The sequence below is a fragment of the Pristiophorus japonicus genome, chromosome 8, assembly GCF_044704955.1.
Source record: "Pristiophorus japonicus isolate sPriJap1 chromosome 8, sPriJap1.hap1, whole genome shotgun sequence".
Classification (NCBI taxonomy): Eukaryota; Metazoa; Chordata; class Chondrichthyes; family Pristiophoridae; genus Pristiophorus; species Pristiophorus japonicus.
Window position 1 is genome coordinate 41,663,304 of NC_091984.1, and position 24,934 is coordinate 41,688,237.

The 24,934-nt window shown below is 41.3% G+C and overlaps 1 protein-coding gene across 13 annotated transcripts in view; it reads left to right on the plus strand.

The window, feature by feature from the left end:
* st3gal3a (ST3 beta-galactoside alpha-2,3-sialyltransferase 3a) overlaps positions 1-24,934 on the plus strand; it is a 739,645-nt gene that overhangs the window by 687,246 nt on the left and 27,465 nt on the right. For 11 of the 13 annotated variants that reach the window (XM_070886703.1, XM_070886704.1, XM_070886709.1 and 8 more), the window contains one exon: positions 10,561-10,707. The exons of 1 other annotated variant lie outside the window; for it this stretch is intronic. In XM_070886703.1, the coding sequence (XP_070742804.1) occupies positions 10,561-10,707 (147 nt within the window). Of the gene's footprint in view, positions 1-6,011; positions 6,076-10,560; positions 10,708-24,934 lie in introns of those variants that run through there. One more of the 13 variants, XM_070886708.1, reaches the window with a different exon arrangement.

Below are 24,934 nucleotides of genomic sequence, written 5' to 3' on the forward strand. Positions count from 1 at the left end.
CCAGTAATATGAAGGAGATAAGTTATCCTGGCATGGAGTTTCTTCTGGTCTGCTATTTTAGGGCAGAGGAATTTAACCGGACAGAAATTTCACGTTCACATTATTGTAGTTTGAATACAGTGCCATGACTCTCGGAATGCAAGACCCCATTAATCATTCCTACGATAACAATGCAATAATGAAATTGCTCCCTGAAAGCCTTTACTGAATGGTGGAAGAGAAATAAGAATCTAAAACCAATCTAAATACTGCATGAAGTTCAGAGGGTTAATCTTAACCTCTTCTGAGTTTAATTAAACATATGGAAGCAATGGAAGTACTAAAGTTTTAGTGGGATAAAGAACATTGGGCTTTTGATTTAGTGAGTGTCAAAATACCAATGTCCTCAAGAACATGATGATAGAATTCCTGAAGGTAGGTTGATTTGATTATTTGCTGACCCAAGTCCTTGGTAGCATAATCCAAAATTCTAGTTTTAACAGTATTGTGGCCTAGAAGTCATTTTTCATGAAGAAACATATTTAAAAAATGTTTATATCTGTTGTTTTTGGAGAAAATATATTTTCAAATTGTTACTGGTGCCCTTAATAGAATTTTCGATCCAATTTTAAATTGTCTTGAAGAACAGTGCAATTTCACCACTCTCCACTACCACATTGCTCCCTGTATTTCACTTCTTCGTGAACAGAACAATATCGGAATTCTGTTCTCAAATGGAGAAAATGCAACCAACTGTTTAGTTCAACAATCCTCATTCAGGGTGCAGCCTTGAGCTAAATGCCACGAATTAAGAATACACCAGTTCTTCAAGGGAGTATGCTAATTCTACTCGGTCAGAGGTCAGTTATCCTCAACATGTATTAATAGGCATGTATTGTTGCTGATATGTTTGGATAATAATTGTATGTTTACTAAAGAAAAGATTATTTGAAAGTTATTTACTTCAAGCACTACCTCCCTTTCCCTCAGTTGTTTAAGACTGTTTAAGAATCTAAATTCAACAACTATACAGAAATGTCAACTTTCGAAAGGACAAATGAAACCCTTTTTCTAACTTGTTTCAGAAATAAGACTCCCTTTTGATGTCATCAGTCTTATGCACCAGCTACTGTGCTGAGCTTCCTAGTCTGAAATTAGTCAACATCAGTCAATGGAGGGGAACATTTCAGACAGTCTTACCTTTAAGCTGATCAGAAGGCTAGGAATGGTCTGACCCATTATGGATCATTTTACAAAATTTATCGTTATGAAACCACTCCTGAGGAGGCCACTATTAGGTTGGGAAAAGTTAACAGATTGGAATTGCCAATACATGCTTAACCTAAATCCCTAAAGTACTGACAAAAATAGATGAATAATGGATCCTTTGCTAAATTGTAATGTTCAAAAGGATGGCAAGGTGAGGCATCAATTGGAGCTCCAGTTTAAAAAGGGAGAAAGGTATAGACCTAGTAATTATAGACCGGTCAGCCTAACCTCGGTGGTGGCAAAATTATTGGAGAAAATTCTGAGGGACAGGATAAATCTTCATTTCGAAAGACACGAATTAATCAAGGACAGACAGCATTGATTTTTTAAGGGAAGGTTATGTCTGACTAACTTGATTGAATTTTTTGAGGAGGTAACAAGGAGGGTTGATGAGGGTAATGCATTTGATGTAGTGTATATGGACTTTAGCAAGGCTCATGGCATGAAAGTGAAAGCCCATGAGATCCAAGGCAAAGTGGCAAGTTGGATCCAAAATTAGCTCAGAGGCAGGAAGCAAAGGGTAATGGTCGATGCGTGTTTATGTGACTGGAAAGCTGTTTCCAGTGAGGTTCTGCAGGGCTTAGTACTCGGTCCCTTGCTTTTTGTGGTATAAATGATTTAAACTTGAATGTAGAGGGCATGATTAAGAAGTTTGCAGATGATACAAAAATTGGCTGTTGTTGATAATGAAGAAGAAAGCTGTAGACTGCAGGAAGAGATCAATGAACTGGTCAGGTGGGCAGAACAGTGGCAAATGGAATTCAATCCAGAGAAGTGTGAGATAATGCATTTGGGGAGGGCTAACAAGGCAAGGGAATACACATTAAATGGTAGGACACTGAGAAGTGCAGAGGAACAAAGGGACCTTGGAGTGTATGTCCACAGATCCCTGAAGGTAGCAGGCCATGTAGATAAGGTGGTTAAGAAGGCATACCAATACTTGTCTCTATTAGTGAGGCATAGAATACAAGAGCAGGGAGGTTATGCTTGAACTATATAAAACACTAGTTAGACCACAGCTAGAGTGGCCTAACTACATTACAGGAAAGATGTGATTGCACTAGAGAGGGTACAAAGGAGATTTACAAGGATGTTGCCTGGACTAGAGAATATTAGCTATGAGGAAAGATTGGATAGGCTGGGTTTGTTTTCTTTGGAACAGAGGAGGCTGAGGAGAGACCATAATGATGCGTATAAAATTATGAGGGGCCTAGATAGAGTTGATAGAAAGGATCTATTTCCTTAGCAGAGGGGTCAACAACCAGGGGGCATAGATTTAAAATAATTGGCAGGTGGTTCAGAGGGGATTTGAGGGGAAAATTTTTCACCCAGAGGGTGTTGGGGGTCTGGAACTCACTGTCTAAAAGGGTAGTAGAGGCAGAAACCCTCATCACATTTAAAAAGTACTTGGATGTGCATTTAAAGTGTTGTAACCCATAAGGCTACGGACCAAGAGCTAGAAAGTGGGATTATGCTGGATAGTTCCTTGTCGGCCTGCGCAGACACAATGGGCCAAAATGACCTCCTTCCGTGCTGTAATTTTCTATGATTCTATACTCTGTACTGCAGTATATTAGGATGTGTTTGTAGCCAGTATGCTCCACATTGTGAGTTTCCAGTTTCAACTGTACAATCATGAGGGGGCATGGAGTAGAGGCTAGGTCATTTCCCATGCTCACTAGTAACTGGATAGAGACTGCCAAAAGCCATTTTACATGGGGCTCTTCCAGGCAACAGACAGTGGAAATTTTCATGCCTTCTGTCTGGGTTTGATTTGAAGACAGCTACCAGAGGTGAAAGACCACAGTTTAACCTTCTGCACCACCATGTCTCAAGTCTATTCTTTAAAAAGCATGGAATTTTAAATATTGGTTTACATATTATAGTACTTACGTATTTTGTTAACATGCCATTTACATGAGTATATTGGTATATGTGCTTTGTGATCAGGATGTTTCATTGATTATGCCAATGGGATGGGAATACATATATAGCTGGGCATAACTATGCAAGAACTATCCTATTTTGTCTAGCAGTGCCATTGGGTTTGTAGCTATTCTTGAGCTGGGTGAGAGAATCATAGAATCGTACAGCACAGAAGGAGGCCATTGGGCCCATCGAGTCTGTGCCAGCCATTTCAAAGAGCAATCCAGTTAGTCCCGTTTCCCATTGTCCTGCAATTTTTCTCCTTCAAGTATTTATGCAGTTCCCTTTTGAAGGCTACAATTGAATCTGTATTGGGCAGTGCATTCCAAATCCTAAGCACTCATTGTGTAAAAAAAGTTTTTCCTCGTGTCGCCTCTGGTTCTTTTCACCTTAAATCTGTGACCACTGGTTATCGACGCTTCAGCCATTGGAAGCAATTTCTCTTTATTTATTGGTCTAAACTTTTCATGATTTTAAACACTTAAATCAAATCTCCTCTTAGCCTTCTCTGTTCTAAAGAGAACTACCCCAGCTTCTCCAGTCTATCCATGTAACTGTAATCCCTCATCCCTGGAACTATTCCAGCAAATCTCTTCTGTACCCTCTCCAAAGCTTTTACATCCTTCCTAAAGTGTGATGGCTTGAATTGGACACAATACTCTAGCTGGGACTGTACTAATGTTTTAAATAAGTTTAGCATACCTTCCTGGCTTTTGTACTCTATGCCTCTATTTATAAAGCCCAGGATCCTATATGCTTTATTAACTGCTTTGTTAACCTGTCCTGCCACCTTCAAAGATTTGTGCACAAACACCCCAAGGTAGCTCTGTTCTTGTACCCCCTTGAAAATTGTAGTTTTAAGCTTGTATTGTCTCTCCTCATTCTTCCTACCAAAATGTATCACTTCACACTTTTTTTGTCCCCTTGAAGGCTATTATTCTCTTCCCCACTGTTACTACACTTCCAAGTTTCATGTCATCTGCACATTTTGAAATTGTGCCCTGTATCTCCAAATCATTAATGTATGTCAAAAACAGCAGTGGTCCTCGTACTGAACTCTGGGGAATATCACTGTATACCACCCTCCAGTCTAAAAAACAGCCATTCATGACAACTCTCTGTTTTCTATCCCTTAGACAATTTTTATCCATGCTGCTACTTCATTTGTCATATACCAGCCTAGTTTTCTTTCTGTATGGCTACGCTATGGTATTTGTAGGGGATGGGTACAAGAAAACTGTCTACAGTACTTGGTACTTTTTCCATTCTCATTGGATGCTGAATATCACTCACTCTGACTGACATGTGTCCCATAGATACTATCTCAAGATGGTAGTTCGACCAAAGCAAGAGGATGTCTCTTCTTGCTGCTTGGAGCAAAGATTATGCTTGTCTGTGGGGTGCAGGGAATGATCAATGCTCTGGGAGTTGGCCCTGAGAGGGGGTCTGACTGAATCATAAGGCTTATGATGGTCTTTGTGCTATTGCAGTCCACTATCCAGTATGGTTGGATTTGAGGGTTTGAATAGAAGGCATGTAAAAGCAGTGCCCATCTGGCTGCAGCTTTTCCAGCATTTGTTCATCAGGGACGAGTGGAATTTGTGACCTCTGTTGTATTTGGTATGTGATTTTATGTTGACCCTTTTGCAGCATATGATTGTAAGAGGTCTCCAAACTTCCTTTCACTTTTACTGTGTAATCCAGTAGCCTATATTTTACTCCCAGCCTGTAGGATTTCTATGGTGTCTGTCAGTATTCAGGTGACTATGCTGCACAATGCAGTGATGTATTTATGAATATTTTCAGAATTGAAGAGATGTAGTTCTGCTGGCGATTACAGTAGAAGGAGAAGGGGGGTGGAAAATGAACTCTTGCTGAAGTTTACAGAGTATCACTGGGCCTTCATCAAAAAATGCATTGAGATGCATAGAGAAGTAAATAATCTTTATTGATTTCCGGGGTGACTTTGTCATTTGCTTTCCTTGTGGATGGCATAGCTTTACTTTGCTTCTGCTGCCACAAGATATATCAAAGATCCCTTCCAGGCTTGTCGCTTTGCTCATTTGATTTTGCCCAGGTGTTTCCACATCTGTAGACGTGAGATTGTTTATGTAGTCTCTGGACAATTTTGGGCTCTTTTGACACTAGCTGACTATGTGCCTCTTGTGATGGGTTTTTAGTTACATTATTCTATGCTTTATGTCTCTTTGCGTCTGACGCATTTTATTCTTCTGGAAGGAATGGTTTGTAATGGCTATAGGTCTCATGCTGCAAATTTTGATCCTTAGGTGATGAGTTTTACATGATAAGTGAAAATAAAGAAAAAAAAGAACTTGCATTATATAGTTCTTTTCATGTCCTCGGGATGTCCCAAAACGCATCACAGCCATTGAAATACTTAGTCACTGTTGTAATGTAGGGAAACATGGTAGCCAAGTCCCACAAACAACAATGAGAAAAATGACCAGATAATCTGTTTTAGTGATACTGGTTGAGGGATAAATGTTGACCCAGACATCAGGAGAATTCCTTTGCTCTTCTTTGAGTTGTGCTATGGGATTTTTTACATCCATCTGAGAGCACATACGAAGCCTTGTTTAACATCTGATCTGGCAATGCAACACTCGCTCAGAATTACACTGAAGTACCATGGATTATGTGTTGAAGTCTCTGGAATGAGGCTTGAACCCACGATCTTCTGACTGAGTCAAGAGTGCTACTAGTGGGCCTGAACTGACAATTTTCATTTAAAATTTTATAGTGCTCATTTATTTTGTAATGTATTTTGAATGGTTGAATCATTTTTATTTATTTGCATTTGTTTATATCTGAGAAAGAACACAAGAACAGCACAGAGCGGTTTAATCCAAGGAAGGAAAATCCTAGCAGAACTTACCAGCAGTTGAGTATGGAGGGAGTTTGCGCTAAAAATTGCAAAGTTAGACATGGCATATAAGTAGGAGTTCTGCAGCAACAGCAAGTACTGCTCTATTGTACAGATGTTTTTCAGGAAGGAATGATACAGGTTAGTTATATATTTCCTTAAGTGTTGGACTTTTTATTCTCACTATTGCCCATTGAAGCAATCTGTTTCTTTGATAATTGTTGTGTAGCCAATCACACTTCGCTACCACCATAACTTGTCTGCCAAGCAAAGATGAGCTTCCTAATTTTAGATGGGGAATTCTTGCAGTTCAAGCCTTTTCCCAACATCTTGCTTGCAGACTGTAATTTCCACAAGTATACCAAGGCCTAGATTGTCCTAATTTTTTGCCCATTTTCAGGCAGATTGGGAATCACTGGAGGATCATATCCCTTCCCATAAAAGACCCGATTGAAATATTACTTTGAACACAGTCAGTGGCTGGCAGTACCCACTGAAATATTGTCCATTGCATGCAAATGGTATTTAAATGCTGCTCTCCGTTGTTACCTGTAGCCCATCTCTCGTTGAAGCAGTCAGGATTGCCAGGTAGCTGCCAGTAAGCAGAAATGTTTTTAAAGGGTACATTCTGAGGATTTGTTAGCTTCTACTTTGATACTGAGTACTTGTTTTATTTTGTGCTTTATCAATCTAAACGTTGCTGATAGATTTAGCATAATTCCTGGCGCTGTCGCCCTTCATTGTTTTCATATTTAAACAATCAGCACAGGACACAATGGTATTTTCCTCAGGGGAAAGGAGCAGTATGATGAGGAAAAGCAATACAGGATGGTTAGGCTTATCAGGCAACATTGAAGATGTCTGGCATTCATTCGCTGGTACCCATGCCTCTTTATTTAGGGACCAAGGTGGTGTTATCATAACCTCATTAATCAGCAAAGTTTAATGAGGCTGAGATTCTTGTGAGGAAAATAGAGAAGTTGTGCCAGTTATTTGCTCTAGGCCTAGATGCCACCTCTAAGAGAGAAACCATATGCCAGTGACAAAGTCACAAAGGTACCCAACTTCTGTGCCACTGGTTCATTTCAGCAGGACATATGCAACATCAGCTAATTTGCTGTCCATTAGGTTACACGGGGAGTGAAGTTACACAGAGAGTGAGTGAGGTTAGACAGAGAGATGGAAAGGAAAATTATGCTACCACACCTATCCTTGTGGCTGATTATATGGCAGCATTGTCAGAGGCCTGTTATCAGATGAACTGCTATTGCTCTCTGGGGGATGTGTGTGCTGGAAGGAGTTGAAACAGGTAATATAGAAACTGAAATCAAAGGTTAGAGAAAACACATCTTTAGTTTATATTCAAACAAACGCTGAAGGCAACAACTATGTTACAATGTCCCAGTAGCGTTCTTATAACATCAAAGAAATTATTGTAACATGGTACCTCACAGATTCTTAATCCACTCTAACAGGTTAACAGAGATTGATTTCATCCGTGGTTTATGCCGTGAAGAAAAATTGGCAAATCATTGTTCATCTTGAGGCATAGCCACGTGGCTCTAACTGACTGGTCCTAGGATCAACACTGATATGAAAGTTGAGGTGGTGAGTGCCTGCTTTCTGAACTGCAGGAGATGAACAACTCCAAAGGTTAGACTAGAGCTTTAGGCCATTCTGCTCATTGGCACATTCCAATGCCATCAAATCTCTAATGCTTGTCACAGACCTCGAATACATGTCTCTTGTTACAGTTGAAGGTTAGCTGCCAATCGTGTTGTGACTGGGAATGATTTAGGTTTTCAGTTTTAAAAGATAAATAAATTAGCCAAGCCACTCATTTCTAATCTTGTTTCTATGGTAACTATACCTTTGATTACATCTTGGGGCTTGGGAGTCCGAGAAATCCTTCGAGTCCTGGAGAATTGGATGACAGGAGCTCAGTGTACATGTTATCAGTGTGTTGTCAGACACATCAGTATGCATTAATGCATTACTGTGTGGAACGAAATGATAAGACATCAATAGAGTGAGATTATTACAAGATATCAAACTCTGTTTCATCATACATGCAGCTACAAGAGGTTCAGATATCAATGATTCTGTCTTTGACACTGAACTTTTCAGAACTGAATAGAAGAATAGTAGACATATGTTTATGATCAGGTAACAGGCTTGCTGCTTTCTAATTTGATTGGTTTGATTCTCGTACCCTTCTCTCCCTACAGCCCAAGGATAAAAACATGTTAAGCTGTATGAAAAGATTGACTTGTTAATTTAGTAACTTAAAACACTTTCTTTGTTGTTAATGATATTTTTTGATTAGCTACTGAGGGAAGAAACTATGGCTTAAAATGAGATAAAGGATATAGGAACACAATGAACATTAGAATAATAAGTCAGGGGGAAGGGGGGGGAATGACTACTTTCCAATAGACACAATTGGGCCATATAGCATTCGTTTTTCAGGTGCTGCACAGTCTCCTAAGGCTCCAAAGTGGCAGGCAGGAAGCCCGCCCTATTGGGTAAGGACAAATAAGAGGCGCCTTTTACTCACACCTGAAGTAGATATTAGGCTCTTTCCATATGCATTCCAAAGTGCAAAAACTTACCTGTAGCACCTGCCGACTATGCCCCCTGATCCTTCCTCCGAGGCCCCAACTGCAACCACCTCTGCAACCCACTAATCCTATGTCCGAAGCCTCAACTGTAACCCTACCCCATCTCTGAGGCCCTGACTGCAACCCTCCAATCCTGTGTCTGAAGCCTCGACTATAAAGTGCAACAGCTTACCTGTCAAGCCTACCTTATGCTGCATGCTCCAGTAGTACTATCCTCATTATGACGAGGCCCAATATCCAGGGTTCCTCAGACCTCACCATTTGTATGTAGGGGAATAAAGCTACCCTGGGGTAAACCATGACTATTAGAATTTGAAGTAAAAACAGAAAAATGCGATTTCCGTTCTTAAATTGTATGAAATATAATTTATTATTAATTCTGTCCAGTGAAGAGTGACGTCATCAAGGTCCAGGTCGGCGATTGGAGCATGGGCAGGTGCAGCAGGAGCGGCGAGAGACTGTGGAGGGATGTGATCGGGGCCCGGGAGAGGCGTGAGTTCGGGGCCAGGGGCCCAGGGGCAGCAGGGGCCCAGCCCATACTGCGATATGTCCGCGCACTAAATCCGTGCAGCAGAGCAGGTCTCCAGTTGTCTTGGATAACTGTTGCCATTGGACCAAGACCTAGATCTGTCAAGCCCGTGTGGTGGCTGGTGTGCAATGGCCACCACACGTTAAAAAAATCCACGCACAGTCATCTTCCATCCTTCAGGATGTAATTCGGGTCCTTCATTGAAACACCTGTGAACTCATCCTTTTTTGGCGTGGAAACAAGTCATCCTCGTTTCGAGGGACTGCCTATGATGATCAATTGTGTTTGTATATGGGGGAGTGAATTTTGTGTTCAAGTTGAGGGAAATCAGTACAAGGATTTTCCTTTTTAGACATCTGATTTCAGGACCAAATACTCCCACATCAGCTATGTCATAGTTTACAGTGAAGCTCCATCTGCTTTGCTCCAACAATGTGCATTAATCCAGATCCGAGAAGAGTATCACATACTGACATTTGGTTAAATTTTCTGATCCCAAACTTCCAACAGGAAGCCATGCTTGGTGGCTGCACAGGTCAGAGACAGGCTACAATACTGTAATATCAATTCAATGCCGGGAGTGTGGAATTTTTGAATTTCCCACACTACTCCTCTAATTAAGTCAATTAGTGTCAAGTTGTGGGCAGTTTTGTGCTGGAAGATAGAATTTACTTTTATATGGGGCCTTTATAAATCTCAGGATGTTCCCAAGTGCTTCACAACCAATTATGTACTTTTTCCTGAGGTGCAGTCATGTTGTAATGTAAACGCGACAGCCAATTTGCACACAGCAAGATCCCACAAACAGCAATTAAACAAATGACCAGATAATCTGTTTTAATAATGGTTGAGGGATAAATATTGGTTAGGATATTGGGAGAACTCCCCAGCTCTTATTCGAATACTGCCATGGAATCTTTTATATCGCCCTGGAAGGGTAGATGGGGTCTTGGTTTATCATCTCATCTGGAAGACGCAATACCAACAGTATTGCACTCCCTCAGTGTTGCACTGATATGTCAGCCTAAATTATTTATTCACCTCTCTGGAGTGAGACTTGAACCCAACATCTTATGACTCAGAGGCAAGAGTGCTAAACGTGAGCCTCGGCTGACACTTGGTGCAGTCTCTGATCTCTTTTTCAGCTGATGGAGAATTATAGGCACAAACTCTGTCCTATCACTCCATACCACAATACCAGATCACCATTCCTAAGAAAATGTTCTTGGTGTTTCATAGTAGCTTATTCTCAAGATTAACAAAATACTCCACTTTTCCCAATGAATAGTCTTCCAAAGTTTTGTTCCCTTGGTTTATGTATTTAATTCTGCATATTTTATTTTTCTTTGCAGAATATTCCAACGCTAGGTACAGTGGCAATAACAATGGCACTGCACAACTGTGATGAAGTGGCAGTGGCTGGGTTTGGCTATGATATGAACGCTCCAAATGCACCTCTTCATTACTATGAGAGTGTTAAGATGTCAGCCATCAAAGAGGTAAGGTATCTCGGTCCCTTTGTAAAGTTGGTGATCTCTGGATTATTTAGACAAACTATGTTCATTTTCTGGGTGAGCCATGAACGTGAGTGATTTTTTTAATTTTAAAAATGACTCCCCTGGGATAAGCAAGACCTGCCAAAGCCATATTATTCCGTCTTACCAGTCCCCATTTTGATCACTCCATCATTGGTGGACATGCTTCAGTTGCCTAGTCCGTAGGCTCTGGAATTCCCTCCCTAAACCTCTCCACCTCTCTACCTCTCTCTCCTCCTTTAAGATGCTCCCTAAAACCTACTTCATCTGTCCTAACATCTCTTTATATGGCTCAGTGTAAAATGTTGTTATAAAACGCTCCTGTGAAGCGCTTTGCGATGTTTTATTACGTTAAAGGCGCTTTATGAATGCAAGTTGTTGTTGTTCACCAGTGTCCCAATCGAGACTAGTTTGTGACTTAAGGCAAGAGTTCAACCCCTTGTGAAATTTGCTCTGCATCATACATCATCTGGGATAAGTGTTTTATCTAAATAGCAATTGTGAAGTTTTAGTGGTAGTTGACGAACTTGGTGGCAATGTTTGCCTTTTGCAAGATGCTATGCTTGGCCAGATCATTGAGAATGGGTGGTAGGCAAATGATAGTCTGACGGTGACAGTGACAGTGAAGTACTTCAATAACCCAAGTGTAAAGCATTGGCTACAATGAGCTTAAAAGTATAAATCATAAAGGAATTTGTGATGCTTGTAGTCTTGGAGGAATTGCTGGTTTTGGGGGTGAACTTACTTCATGGTTTTGTATGCTTAAGGGAAAAATAATATACTTTTATAAAGCACCTTATCATGTCCTTTGCAAAGTATATCACAGCCAATGAATTACTTTTGAAGTGCAGTCACTGTTGCTTTGTAGGCAAACGTGGCAACCAATTTGTATACAGCAAGGTCCCACAAGTAGCAAATGCAATTAATCTATTTTTGGTGATGTTGATTGGGAGGAATGTTGGTTGGGAAACTAGGAGAATGTAGATCAAGTTACTCTCCTTCCTTGACTTCCTGTACTTCCTTTCTCACAGTTTGGACTGAACTTTTGTGAAACTCAGCATCCCTCCGAAGGTTTTCTTTTTGCTGATCAAGTTTTGTGCACTTTAACAATTTATTACTTATCTGAGGAAAAAGTTGAATTGGAGCAGAGCTTTTTCCTATTGACATTTTTCTTGGACCGGGCTAATGGCTGCTTATTTCTAATTATCCTTAGCTTTCGTTAGAGGGAAGGAGGCATGTTCAATGCTTTGGTGCATTTTCTCTCTTCTTTCAGATTCTATCAACATTGGAATAAATTTCAGTATCACTGGTTAGACACTATGGGCCCAAATTTCCCCATTAGTTGCACCGTTTGTTTTGGTGTAACTTGATTTTTCTGGTGCATCTTTTTAGTTGCAAATATGGCCATTTAATTTGCGCCAGTGTAAGTGAGTTAGTTAGGTTTTTTGTTAGATCAGTTTTATTTTCAAAAGGGGGCGTTCCCAGCCACTTACACCATTTATGCCAATTTGGCCAGAAAAAAGTTGTACTAAACTAACTTAGGGCAGTGTAAGTGTCCACTTTTGTCCGCACAGAAAGACCTTTCTTACAGATAAGGAATCGATGCAAGTAACTACATTTAAAGCACCACCAAGCAGCAAACAAAGCACAAAAAGTAATAAGCAATTCATTAACAAATAAAATAGAAGGAACCCTGCCCCTAAATCAATAAATAACAAATAAAAAAAATAGAAGGAACCCTGCACCTAAAGCACCAAAATCAATCAGTAAATAACAAATAAAAAAGAGAAGTCCTACCTTAGGGAACGCAGCGGGCCAGTGATGAGGGAGCCCATTTGGCCAGGGCTAGGGACGGTGTGCTTCGGCCCCTCCCACACAGCCTGCAGTGCGCGTTTGCCGAAACGGCCTGCCAGGTTTTAGCACGCATGTGCAGAGGTCACGGTGCTGTTTTCAGCGCCGGGACCTAGCTCTGCCCCACTCTCTTCTGCACCATGCCAGCTCCACAGACAGCCCGAGAATCGGCCATGATCACACAGATTTTTTTGGCACTGCTTCTGAGGTAAAATGTCGGCGGGGGGCTCGGAGGTGCGCCGAAAAAAACAGAGGGCCAAATTTGGGCCCTATGAACGTATCGGTATTAATGATCCTACTGGTACCAGTAATGGTAATACCCAGAATCCACACATAAAGGCCTAATTAAAATCCTGATAAACAGGGCCAAGAACAAATATCACAAATACTGGAAATTTACATTAGGAGAAGTCTAATATGACAACTTTATCAGGAAAAGATGTGCATTTTAAGAGCAAAAAAAGTATGGAATGAGAAACGGTCATTTTGCACATTGAGCCCCACTCCTTCCAAGACAATGCATAATTTGTTTTAGTCATGGACATTCCTCTACTTACTTAATCTCCTGAGAGAGATTTATAATCTGAAATAAAACCTGAAATTCTTCCCTGACCCGCAGAGCCAATTGAATGAAAAATTGAGACATAAATCTAGCATTGCAACCTACTTAATTCTACCCCTGCCCAGTTAGATTTAACATTGTTCCAACAGCTGAGAACCAGCGAATATTTATTCAATGATGTCTGTACTTGTCCTGTTCTTAAATCCTGTTCTTAAATAATGATTTATCCACCTCCTTTTTAATGGAGTTAATCAAAACAGCATTAACAGTTTTGACGAGATTCTAGTCCACGTATCTTTAACTCTACATTGAGAAGAAAAAATATTCTAATTTCAGTTGTAGCTTGTTAATTTTATATTCTCCTTCATCCCTCCAATTATGGTTTTCATTAAATAATCTGCATCTACATTATGTATGCCTTTTAACATTTAATGATCAGCAACTGTTTAGTTATTGCATCAAATGTTTTTCTTTTACACCTTCATCAATAGATACCCATCTGTTGTTACCTACATTTCATGTCCCAGCTTCCAGTGCCTCGCACTTATCCATGTTAAATTCACCTGTCATTCTTCAGCCCATCTGTATAATTTCTTCAAATCCTTTTGAATTGCATTATTGATGTAACTATTTGACTGAAACAGCCAGGACATAATATAAATGTATATTGAGTCTGTGAGACTGCTTTAGCCATTATCAACTAAATTACCCTGTTCTCCACACAGTTGCAGAGCAAATTCTGTAACTAACATTTTAGTTATTACTGCAGTGAATAAATAGAAATTCCAAAATTCTATTCTCTGAACTTTACTCAAAAACGAAATGTACTATGCATATTATTTGTGTATATTATCGGAATAGTCACTGTACATATTAATTTTTTATGTATTAGTGGAATATTTACCATTCATATATTAATAAATATTTTCATGTTATTTTGCTGCTAATTAATACTTACAAGATTTTGATTTTTTTGTGAAGCAGAAAGGCTGCTGCTGTTGTGAAAGGGTTAACCCAGAATCAGGCCCAAATTCTGAGATTATCCAATGTATCCTAAAAAAAACACAATGAAATCCCATCAGCTGATGAAGCTCTTAGTAATGCACAAAATTGGAATTATTCCAAACTGACTAGGAATTCTCTGTTTATAATAAACCATTAACTTAATGCTCACACACGCACAACAGATTGCTGTGCAGTAGGAGAAGGAATAAGTCCATGTTATCTGGTTGATCAATGAATGATGTTACCTGATACCCCCAAGTCACATCAAACCCTTTCTCTCCAACACGTGTTCTAGTTGTTTTTTTAATTTGGTGGCACAAAAGCCACCTGGCAGCTGAAATCAATTATTCATACATTTGTAATTGTTTTCTCATGAGTTAGCAAGATGCTCCCCACAGTGGGAGGGATATGATTTCCCTGTCATTAATATTAATGTGGTGTGATAACTGGTGAATCCCATGGGATTATGCATGGACATGGGTCCGGTTGTAAAGGTCAAGAAACAACTTATATTTCACTTCATTTTGTAGATTTAATTTGTAAAGAAAAGGCCAGTTTGCACTTTATCACTAGAAAGATAGATCAGTATGCATCTTTTTAATACAAATATTATTAAACCATTATAGAATTTCTATTTAATCCACATGTTATCCTTGCCTCTAGGTGCATTCTTTTCACTTCCCTCCTACTTTAATAATCTTGTCTATCTCCGCTCTCCCTCAACCAGAAGACCAAGAGTCCGATTGGGAGTTCACGTTCTGCATCACCGAGGTGGCTGTGTTTTTAGGAGGGCAGGATATTGTCACAAATGTAAAAATTATACAATTTGCGGTGCTCTTAGCTGGCGATTGCATTTAAGATGGGAGTCCAGAGAAGGAGAATATAGAGAATAAAATAAATCCTGTTAATCTTCCACCTGTTTTGTTAGATAACATAACAGCTTTGTTCCATTAGTGTAAATGTGTTGTTTTGTTTTCAGACCAGTTGCTAGCTTGGTTTTTGTTAACAGAATAGATAATAGTGAATAGATAAGTTAATATTTCAAGTGTAGAAACTTCATCTGAGTGGGGGTACTTTGTAATGATTGTGTATATACGCACATATATGTGTGTGTGGAGAGGGATCTAACCTGGAGCACCTGATGCTGACATTGCTTATAAAGTAAAGGTACATAGCCAGGCAGCACAAGGGGGAGCTATGATCTTCAATGAACCTAACCTAGAAATGCTTGATCTAGTTACCACAAATAACATGCAGGTATACTATAAGAATAACTCAAAAGGAGCTTTGATTTACACATGACCCATAGTTTGCATGATGCAAATTATCTTGAGGCTTTTCTGTACCACATCATGATCTTCCCTTCGCCTCAGTTTGCACAAATACACACAAATCTGGGGGTCCCAGGACCATAATGAATATTGAGAATTAGGAAACAGGAATCATTGGATAATTCCTCTTAATGTATGGGGTATAGGGACTTGGGGCTGGATTTTTGGTTCTGCTCGTTTCGGGGCGGTAATGACGGCGGAGCGGTAAAGTTTGCGCCCGGGAACAGTTTGCACCTCAGTTCAGCAAAATTCATCAGCTGGGCTTTGAGTGTGGGGCGGAGCGCTAAGGGAAGCATTACATACCTCTTTTAGGGCGCTAGGCCTGCTGAGCAAGTGAAAATCCCGAGCTAAACGGCCGGCCTCAGAGCACTCTAAGAGAGGCCTGGGGGGAGAAGTAAAACCTGGATAAAAAAAACACCAAAAACATTCCCAATGAATAACTCATGCTACCACAACATAAATTGCAAAAAAAATAAAATAAAAAGCAATTACACTTCCCTGAGGTGGACATGACTTGCCTCTCTGCAGCTGCTACAGCTCGGACCATCAGCTTTCACAGGCAGTCCCAGCTACGGATCGGGCGGCAGCCAAAAATCAAGCTGGTGTCGCAACCAGGGGCGTTGCGCACCGGCTCGCCTCATCCGGACAGTAATGCTCTGCGCCTCGTCGAAACCGGCAGCAAATGTCCCGGCGGGGCACTGGAAGCTGGCCGGCCGCCCGCCCAGAAGTGCTTACCGCCCCTCCGGAGCGCTAACAGGGGCAGAGGAAGACCGAAAATCCAGCCCAAGATGTCCTGTGATTGTGAACTATTAGATTTTGCTGTTGAAAGCAGATTGAGTGCTAAAATTGATTAATAGTGTTGGGAGCAGTTGTAATGAAATTGTAATGAAAAAGCCAAAAATGTGGCAACTGGATTGAGGGGGACGACGATTTGCATTCTCATAATATTTTATCACAACTCTTACACATTTTTAAGTGCTTTATTTACAGTCAGTTATCTTAAAGTGCAGTGACTTGATATGTAGGCAACTGGGGCAGCCATTTGGCACACAGTAAAATCCCACAAATAGCAATGAGATGAAAGACCAATTAATCTGTTTTTGGTGGTATTAGTTGAGTTAGGATTGATCTCCACGACGCTGAGGAGAAATCTCTGCTTTTCTTTGCACGGGATGGTTAATGTCTGCCTAGATCACCAGGACAAGTAGATGTAGCCTCAGTTTAATGTCTTATCTGAAGCATAGTACCTCTAACAATACACTGTCGAATCAGCCTGGATTATATGCTTGAGACATGTAACCTTCAGATTCAGAGCCGAGGGTACAACCAACTGAGCGTATATTTGGGTGTATTCTGTTAGCCAATAGGAACATTTTCTATCACTTAACCAAAATAATCCTCATCTTCACATTTTTTTGCTCTTTATTTACAAATGTTATTTGCCCCCCATTTCTTTCAGTCATCTCTGTGGCATGAACCATTTCTTAATTGAGAAGAGAAGCAGTTGACCTCTTACTAGATCCCTGCAAATATCACTGTTGGGTCAACCTCTAGAAAGTACATGCAAGAGCAGCGTGGTGACTTAACTGTCATTTTGAAATTCCCTTTGGGTAATGGCCTACATTTGGTTGGCACCTCCCCTTACCAATACAGGTCACCAAATACCGATCTTATAAGTCCTCCTTTAATTTGTACAAACAATTTTTTTAAAGTAACTGTGACATACCCGACAAAAATTCATGCCAGCTACATTATTCCAGTTTATACTATTCATCAAATTACCTCATATACTCATTTATGCACAATTTCATATTTATCACATTGTTGCCTCTATAGTACTAGAGCCAGAGGTTGGTGGACATACAGACCTATTTCCGAGTCTCTCTCTGCCTCAAAGTGGAGAAACTGCAACATTATTTAAAAAATGTAGCTATTAGCCTGGCTAGTAATAAATATGTTAATTTGGATAACAAAATGTCTACATTCCTCTATATCTACAATATAATATCTAGCTTTTTGAAATTCTCTTTACCATCAATTCTGTTATGTGTTAGGGACAAAGCACTTATTTAAAAGCTGCAATAGCTGAAGAGTTAAATACAAATCCCTAAAAGACCCAAAACAGAGGAGCTAAAAGTTACAACCACTTGAAAGGGTTTAAGAGGTTCATAGTATTCTTTCTTTGAACAGCTTACATTACTGTAATCTTAAATCAAAGACAGTAACATAAAAACAAAACAGACTTGCAGAAGGAACCTTTATAACCCAATAGAGCAAACAGGTGCTTAGTGAATACTAAATCGTCATTCTTTTTAGTTTCAACTCCAGCTTTGAAACTCTTTGATGTACCTTGTTCAGAGAGTATATTACAGTTACTGTGACCATCACTCTTAGGCTCCCTGCAGGTCAGAAACTGCAAGGCTGTAACTGTACCCTGTGAGCTGTGGTTTACCCTATCCTCCTCCAATCAATCACTTGTGACCATGTCACAGAAAATAAATACATTTTTACTTAAAAAAACTGTGGTCACTTTGGAAGAGAAGATTGCAGTTGGTTTGATGAATTAATTATTCTAGAATTCAAAAATTATTGGTCATTTCCTAGATTAAGTGAAATAAATATCCCGTTTGAATTTTTTTAATATAATATTTTGAGAATATTAACTCCAGGTCCTGTATTCATTTTGTTAATTTGTCCATGGTCTACAGAAACAGCTTAAACATAGTCTCATGCTATGCTATTCACATTAGAATAGTAGATATTAAACTCTAAGTCCAGATTTATAGGCTATTGCTAATATATTAATTTACAACTATTGCATGCCCTGTGGCATTGCTTATAGATTTTTATGAATTTAACTCTTCTCTTTGCCTCACTGTGGATAGTGTTCAGCCACCAGTGACACAACGCCAGGGCCAATGTGGTGTCACAGTGGCAATTTCTCTTTTTCTTGAATACAAGGCTGAGCCAATGCTCAATCAGGCAGGGAAATAACAAGGCAGCTTTGTCTGCTCCTTGAAAATGAAGCTGGGTTAAAGATTTAGTCACGCAAGGAATGGACATCTTGGCGGTATTTTGTTATTTGTAAAATGTGATTGGCCGCTTGGCTGTTTTTGGTCCGTTTGTTACAGAATGTGATTGGTGATTTAGGAAGAAAAATGCAATTAGTTGATTTTTGTGCAATGTGGTTGGTGAGATAATTAATTGGAAAGCCAAAAGTAACAAATTAGAAATCAGATAAACAGACACTATGGAAACTTAACCAGTCAGAAAGAAAATTATGAGACATAAAAACATTTTTATAAAGAAGGATTAGAGATATAAAGCACCAAGGCTTGGCAAATACTACAAGTATAGTTGATAAATATACATAAATTTGTAAGGGGTCAATTGCACTTTTGAAAAACTGCTTCTGATGAAATATAATCTTTTTAATTTTGAAAGACAAAGTGCTTGTTACTGGCAAGGCAAATTCAGTTGCTTCTGTCATCTTGTGTCAGGTTTGGTGTCAGTGTATTGAATATTCTCCCTCAAGCAGAGTTAAAAATGATCCCTCTTTCTGATCAAGCACGAGCAGTTGCAAGAACTCCAGTATCATATTAGATATCTCCATTTAACCCACTACATTTTTTAGATCAGTTTTTCAGATGAACTTTACAATAGCACTTCAAAAATACAGTTGAAAATGCTACATATGAAAATATCCCAATAAATACAGATATGCAACTGGATCTCAACAGGGACATCCTTTTTATTTGTAAAGAATCACTCAGTTCACGCATTTCCTGACAAACTAGTCTGTTAACTAAGATATAAATGGACATTCACAATGAACACATGAATAGATTGTTCAGATCATCGGAAATCCCCGTTTATATTGATGCAACGTTTAGCAATCTAACTCAGTGAATTAATCTGATCAAGGATTCGATATACAGCCTGCTTCTATCATTAACAATGAAACAAAGCAATTTGAAATTTGTGATGCAAGTAAAGCAGTTTCAGTCCCTACCTATAATACATGTTTTTGTATAACCAGACCTCTCTTTATGCTGTGTTATACAAAATACATGGTGTGGGGAAAATATTGGAACCAATCATTAAGGATGAAATAGCAGCGCATTTGGAAAGCAGGGACAGGATCGGACCAAGTCAGCATGGATTTATGAAAGGGAAATCGTGCTTGACGAATCTTCTGGAATTTTTTGAGGATGTAACTAGCAGAGTGGACAAGGGAGAACCAGTAGATGTGGCGTATTTGGACTTTCAAAGGGCTTTTGACAAGGTCCCGCACAAGAGATTGGTGTGCAAAATCAAAGCACATGGTATTGGGGGTAATATACTGACATGGATTGAGAACTGGTTGTCAGACAGGAAGCAAAGAGTAGGAGTAAATGGGGACTTTTCAGAATGGCAGGCAGTGACTAGTGGGGTACCGCAAGGTTCTGTGCTGGGGCCCCAGCTGTTTACACTGTATATTAATGATTTAGACGAGGGGATTAAATGTAGTATCTCCAAATTTGCGGATGACACTAAGTTGGGTGGCAGTGTGAGCTGCGAGGAGGATGCTATGAGGCTGCAGAGCGACTTGGATAGGTTAGGTGAGTTGGCAAATGCAAGGCAGATGAAGTATAATGTGGATAAATGTGAGGTTATCCACTTTGGTGGTAAAAACAGAGAGACAGACTATTATCTGAATGGTGACAGATTAGGAAAAGGGGAGGTGCAACGAGACCTGGGTGTCATGGTACATCAGTCATTAAAGGTTGGCATGCAGGTGCAGCAGGCGGTTAAGAAAGCAAATGGCATGTTGGCCTTCATAGCGAGGGGATTTGAGTACAGGGGCAGGGAGGTGTTGCTACAGTTGTACAGGGCCTTGGTGAGGCCACACCTGGAGTATTGTGTACAGTTTTGGTCTCCTAACCTGAGGAAGGACATTCTTGCTATTGAGGGAGTACAGCGAAGGTTCACCAGACTGATTCCCGGGATGGCGGGACTGACCTATCAAGAAAGACTGGATCAACTGGGCTTGTATTCACTGGAGTTCAGAAGAATGAGAGGGGACCTCATAGAAACGTTTAAAATTCTGACGGGGTTAGACAGGTTAGATGCAGGAAGAATGTTCCCAATGTTGGGGAAGTCCAGAACCAGGGGACACAGTCTAAGGATAAGGGGTAAGCCATTTAGGACCGAGATGAGGAGGAATTTCTTCACCCAGAGAGTGGTGAACCTGTGGAATTCTCTACCACAGAAAGTTGTTGAGGCCAATTCACTAAATATATTCAAAAAGGAGTTAGATGAAGTCCTTACTACTATGGGAATCAAGGGGTATGGTGAGAAAGCAGGAATGGGGTACTGAAGTTGCATGTTCAGCCATGAACTCATTGAATGGCGGTGCAGGCTAGAAGGGCCGAATGGCCTATTCCTGCACCTATTTTCTATGTTTCTATGAAGGAATAGAGTGTAATATCTCCAAGTTTGCGGATGACACTAAACTGGGTGGCGGTGTGAGCTGTGAGGAGGACGCTAAGAGGCTGCAGGGTGACTTGGACAGGTTAGGTGAGTGGGCAAATACATGGCAGATGCAGTATAATGTGGATAAATGTGAGGTTATCCATTTTGGGGGCAAAAACACGAAGGCAGAATATTTGGTCTCCTAGTCTGAGGAAGGGCGTTCTTGCTATTGAGGGCGTGCAGCGAAGGTTCACCAGATTGATTCCAGGGATGGCTGGGCTGTCATATGAGGAGAGACAGGATCAACTAGGCCTTTATTCACTGGAGTTTAGAAGGATGAGAGGGGATCTCATAGAAACGAATAAGATTCTGACAGGACTGGACAGGATAGATGTGGGAAGAATGTCCCCAATGTTGGGGAAGTCTAGAACTAGGGGCCATAGTCTTAGGATAAGGGGTAGGCCATTTAGGACTGAGATGAGGAGAAACTTCTTCACTCAGAGAGTTGTTAACCTGTGGAATTCCTTGCCGCAGAGAGTTGTTGATGCCAGTTCACTGGATATATTCAAGAGGGAGTTAGATATGGCCCTTATGGTTAAGGGGATCAAGGGGTATGGAGAGAAAGCAGGAAAGGGGTACTGAAGGAATGATCAGCCATGGTCTTACTGAATGGCGGTGCAGGCTCGAAGGGCCGAATGGCCTACTCCTGCACCTATTTTCTATGTTTCTATGCCTCCCTCTCTAACCAAGTCATTGCATAAAACATTGTCTCCATAGTGTACCGCCCATTTTACTTCAACACTGTCTGGTGTAAGATGGTTTCTAACATCTATGATTCCAGAGTGATAAGTAAATTATATAATGCAACCTCTCGATAACTGTCTTCTCTGCTATGCTCTTATCTCTGTACGCCTCTCTGTCAGAAGCTCCTTTAGTACAGCACTCCCTCCGTTGCTCCTTTGTGAATGATGGCCTCTTTTGTTGTTGTGCTCTTCACTATAACATTTAGGCCTAGAAATTCGATTAAACCAGAAAACGGACAAGGTTAACGGCCGCCTGTAAAAAGAGCGCAGGCAACACTTTTGGTGCTGCCTGCTGTTTAAAATGAATGGAGCGCAGAATCTCCTGTGCAACGCGCTCTTTCCGGTGGTAACATCAGCAGAAGGCTGAAGGTCGTGTCTAAAGGACCAGTGCGGCATTCTCGGGCAGTCACCTATTAACAGTGAATGTGCTGTTTGGGATAATTTGGTGACGGTTCCTGGGTTTCGCTGGGTCAGGGGGTATCGAGTCCACTTATGGCCCTTGTAGGGTTGGAACATTGTCTGTTGTAGCACATTAAGAGACATTATTTTGTCCATGGCTCCCCTCTCTCTTTCTTTGGCACTTGTCTGGGTCTTGTGTGGGATCCACAAATGGATACCAGACCGCCTGGTCGTCCCACCTTCACTGGCCGCTGTCGGTCCACGGATGTTTCACCCAGATGCTTGCTGTGTGCAGGTTTTTGCTCTACCGTGGTGCTGGAGGGGGAGGGGGAGGGGGATGGGGATGGGGATGCACCACCTTGCAGCTAGCAGTGACAGTGCACTAGCCTCCATATCACAGAGAGGATTCACTCCTGGTGAGTGGGTCTTAAAGAACAGGCTCAGATCTGGAGGGACTGTGACTGTAAACACCGCATAAAGACTGTGGCATAGATGTAATTAAACTGTTGCAAGAGAAATCAATTGAAATAAATTTTACAAAGAGGGAAACATGAACCTCTTGGTCACGAGTTTACTGGTGTACGTTGTGCAGGAGTGAGTTCAATTAAATTTTTACCAACAGCAGAATTTTGAAGAACTCGTGGTGAGGCCCAGAAATCAGCTTGGTCCCGGCCTGCAAGACCATCAGCAGGCCGGGGCCTTTGGAGGGAGCGGCGTGCAGCGGCATACCACCGCAGGGAGCGGCGCGTGCTGCTGCAGGAGGGCGACGGCTACGAAGTCAGGTCGCTGATTGCAGTGCGGTCAGGCACAGCAGGAGGCAAGAAGGAGTGGCAAGAGTTTGCAGAGGGAAGTGCCCGGGGCCCAGGAGAGGCGTGAGTTTGGGGCCAGAAGAGGCGAGGGCCCAGGGACAGCACGGGCTAGTCCACACTGTGATATGTGTGCGCGCAGCAGAGCTGGTCTCCAGTCGTCTTGGGTAATCCTTACCATTAGACCAAGACCTAGCTCTGTCAAGCCTGTGTGGTGGCTGGTGTGCAACGGCCACCGCACGTTAAAAAAATCCACGCACAGGCATCTTCCACCCTTCAACATGTAGTTCGGGATCTGGAATATTAGGTCCTTCCTTGAAACACCTGTGAACTTCCTTTTTGGCGTGGAATCAAGTCATCCTCGCTTCGAGGGACTGCCTATGATGATGATGGTGAGAATATGATAAATTTTCATTCGTTCTTGGCCTTTTATAAACAGATTTCAAAACTTTCCATATTATTTTATGAGTTCCTAAACTAGAAAACCCAGGGCTAAAAATTTGTGTTAGACAAAAAAGTGTCTGGTGTCACTAGCAACTGGAGTTAACGGCTGCCAAAAATGGCCGCCATGCTAAACAGAGTAAATTTGTCTGGGGGGTTGGAGTTTGTGGCACAGTGCTTATCTTGCGTGCAACATCCTCCTGGTGTCATTAGAGACCTCTGAGACGAAGTTCTCTTTTTGAAGTGCCGTTCAAGCTTCGCACAGCTTCTGGGAGCAAGGCTGTGCAGCTCAGAAGGAATAGTGGGTAATTAAAAGTGCTATGAATTAAAGGGGAAATGCACTCAGAAGTAATACAAATTAGATGCAATTAAAAATGAAGTTTTCAGCCCTTACTGTCTTTCAAATTTTTGAAACATTAAACAGAACTTCCAAAGCGGAATTCTTTTCCAAACTTCAATAAATGGGAAAGTGCTTCAGCACCTACACACATGGCTCAGCAAGCCAGAGAAGTGGCACTCAGGGTCTCGCATGCAGCACTCCAGCTTTGTGCAGGGGGTCAACACGAAAGATAGGCCCTCTACCCACAGGGGCCAAGAGGCCCTCCAGAAAGAACAATGTGAGACTACATCACTGAGTCCATCACTGCCAGCAGTGTCGCCACCTGGCTCCAGTGCCCAAAGAAGCTTCACGACCTCAGATCATTGGTAAAGGTCAATGAATGCATTTTCAAAAACGGTCTCTTACCAACTGCACCACGCGCCTCGCACACTGCTCATTGCAGGACCCCCAATCACTCACCTACCACAATCTGCACCATTCACGAGGAACATCTTCCATTCCCAGCCTCATCCCCTTGGAGGAGACAGTGCAGGCTATTCTTGGCAGGGGCATGTTGAGCCTTTGGCAAGCAGCAGGACTGCAAGGATAAAAGATGCAGGTATCCTCATACATTATCCTCTTTCTGGCATGTACCTCTTTCCCGCCCTCCCCTCACCACAACTCCACCCTTGTGCTTGCGTCATTTCACACACCAAAGAAATGCAGCCTGCCCAGCCAGTGGATGACCAAGAGGGAGAGGAAAATAAAGATGAACAAGAAGAAGAAGATTGATTTGACACTCCCAGCCACCAGCTCCTCAAAGTCCAACAACAAGACCATTTGCAGTGTCCCCCACTGAAGGTCAGCAGCCTTCCATCAGCCATGCTACAGCCACTGGGATAGGATAGACAAAAGCACACACAACACAGTCACTAAGAGAATGATTAAGGGCGATGAATTGATTTTGTGATGTCATATTGGATGGATAGATGTATAAAGTTGGATTGGAAAGTCTATTTTGTGGTGGCTTTTATTTCAGCATTGTGACCAAGAGGACACTGATGGTCAGTAACAGAGGGGGAGGTAAGGTGTTGGACAAATGTTGAAAGGGGAATTAGGAATGTGGTCACTGGTACCACAGGCGGCTGATTCCATCCCAGATATCCCGGCCAGAAAGGGGCTGTCTGGATTGCATTCTTCATTCTGCTTCTTCCTCTTCG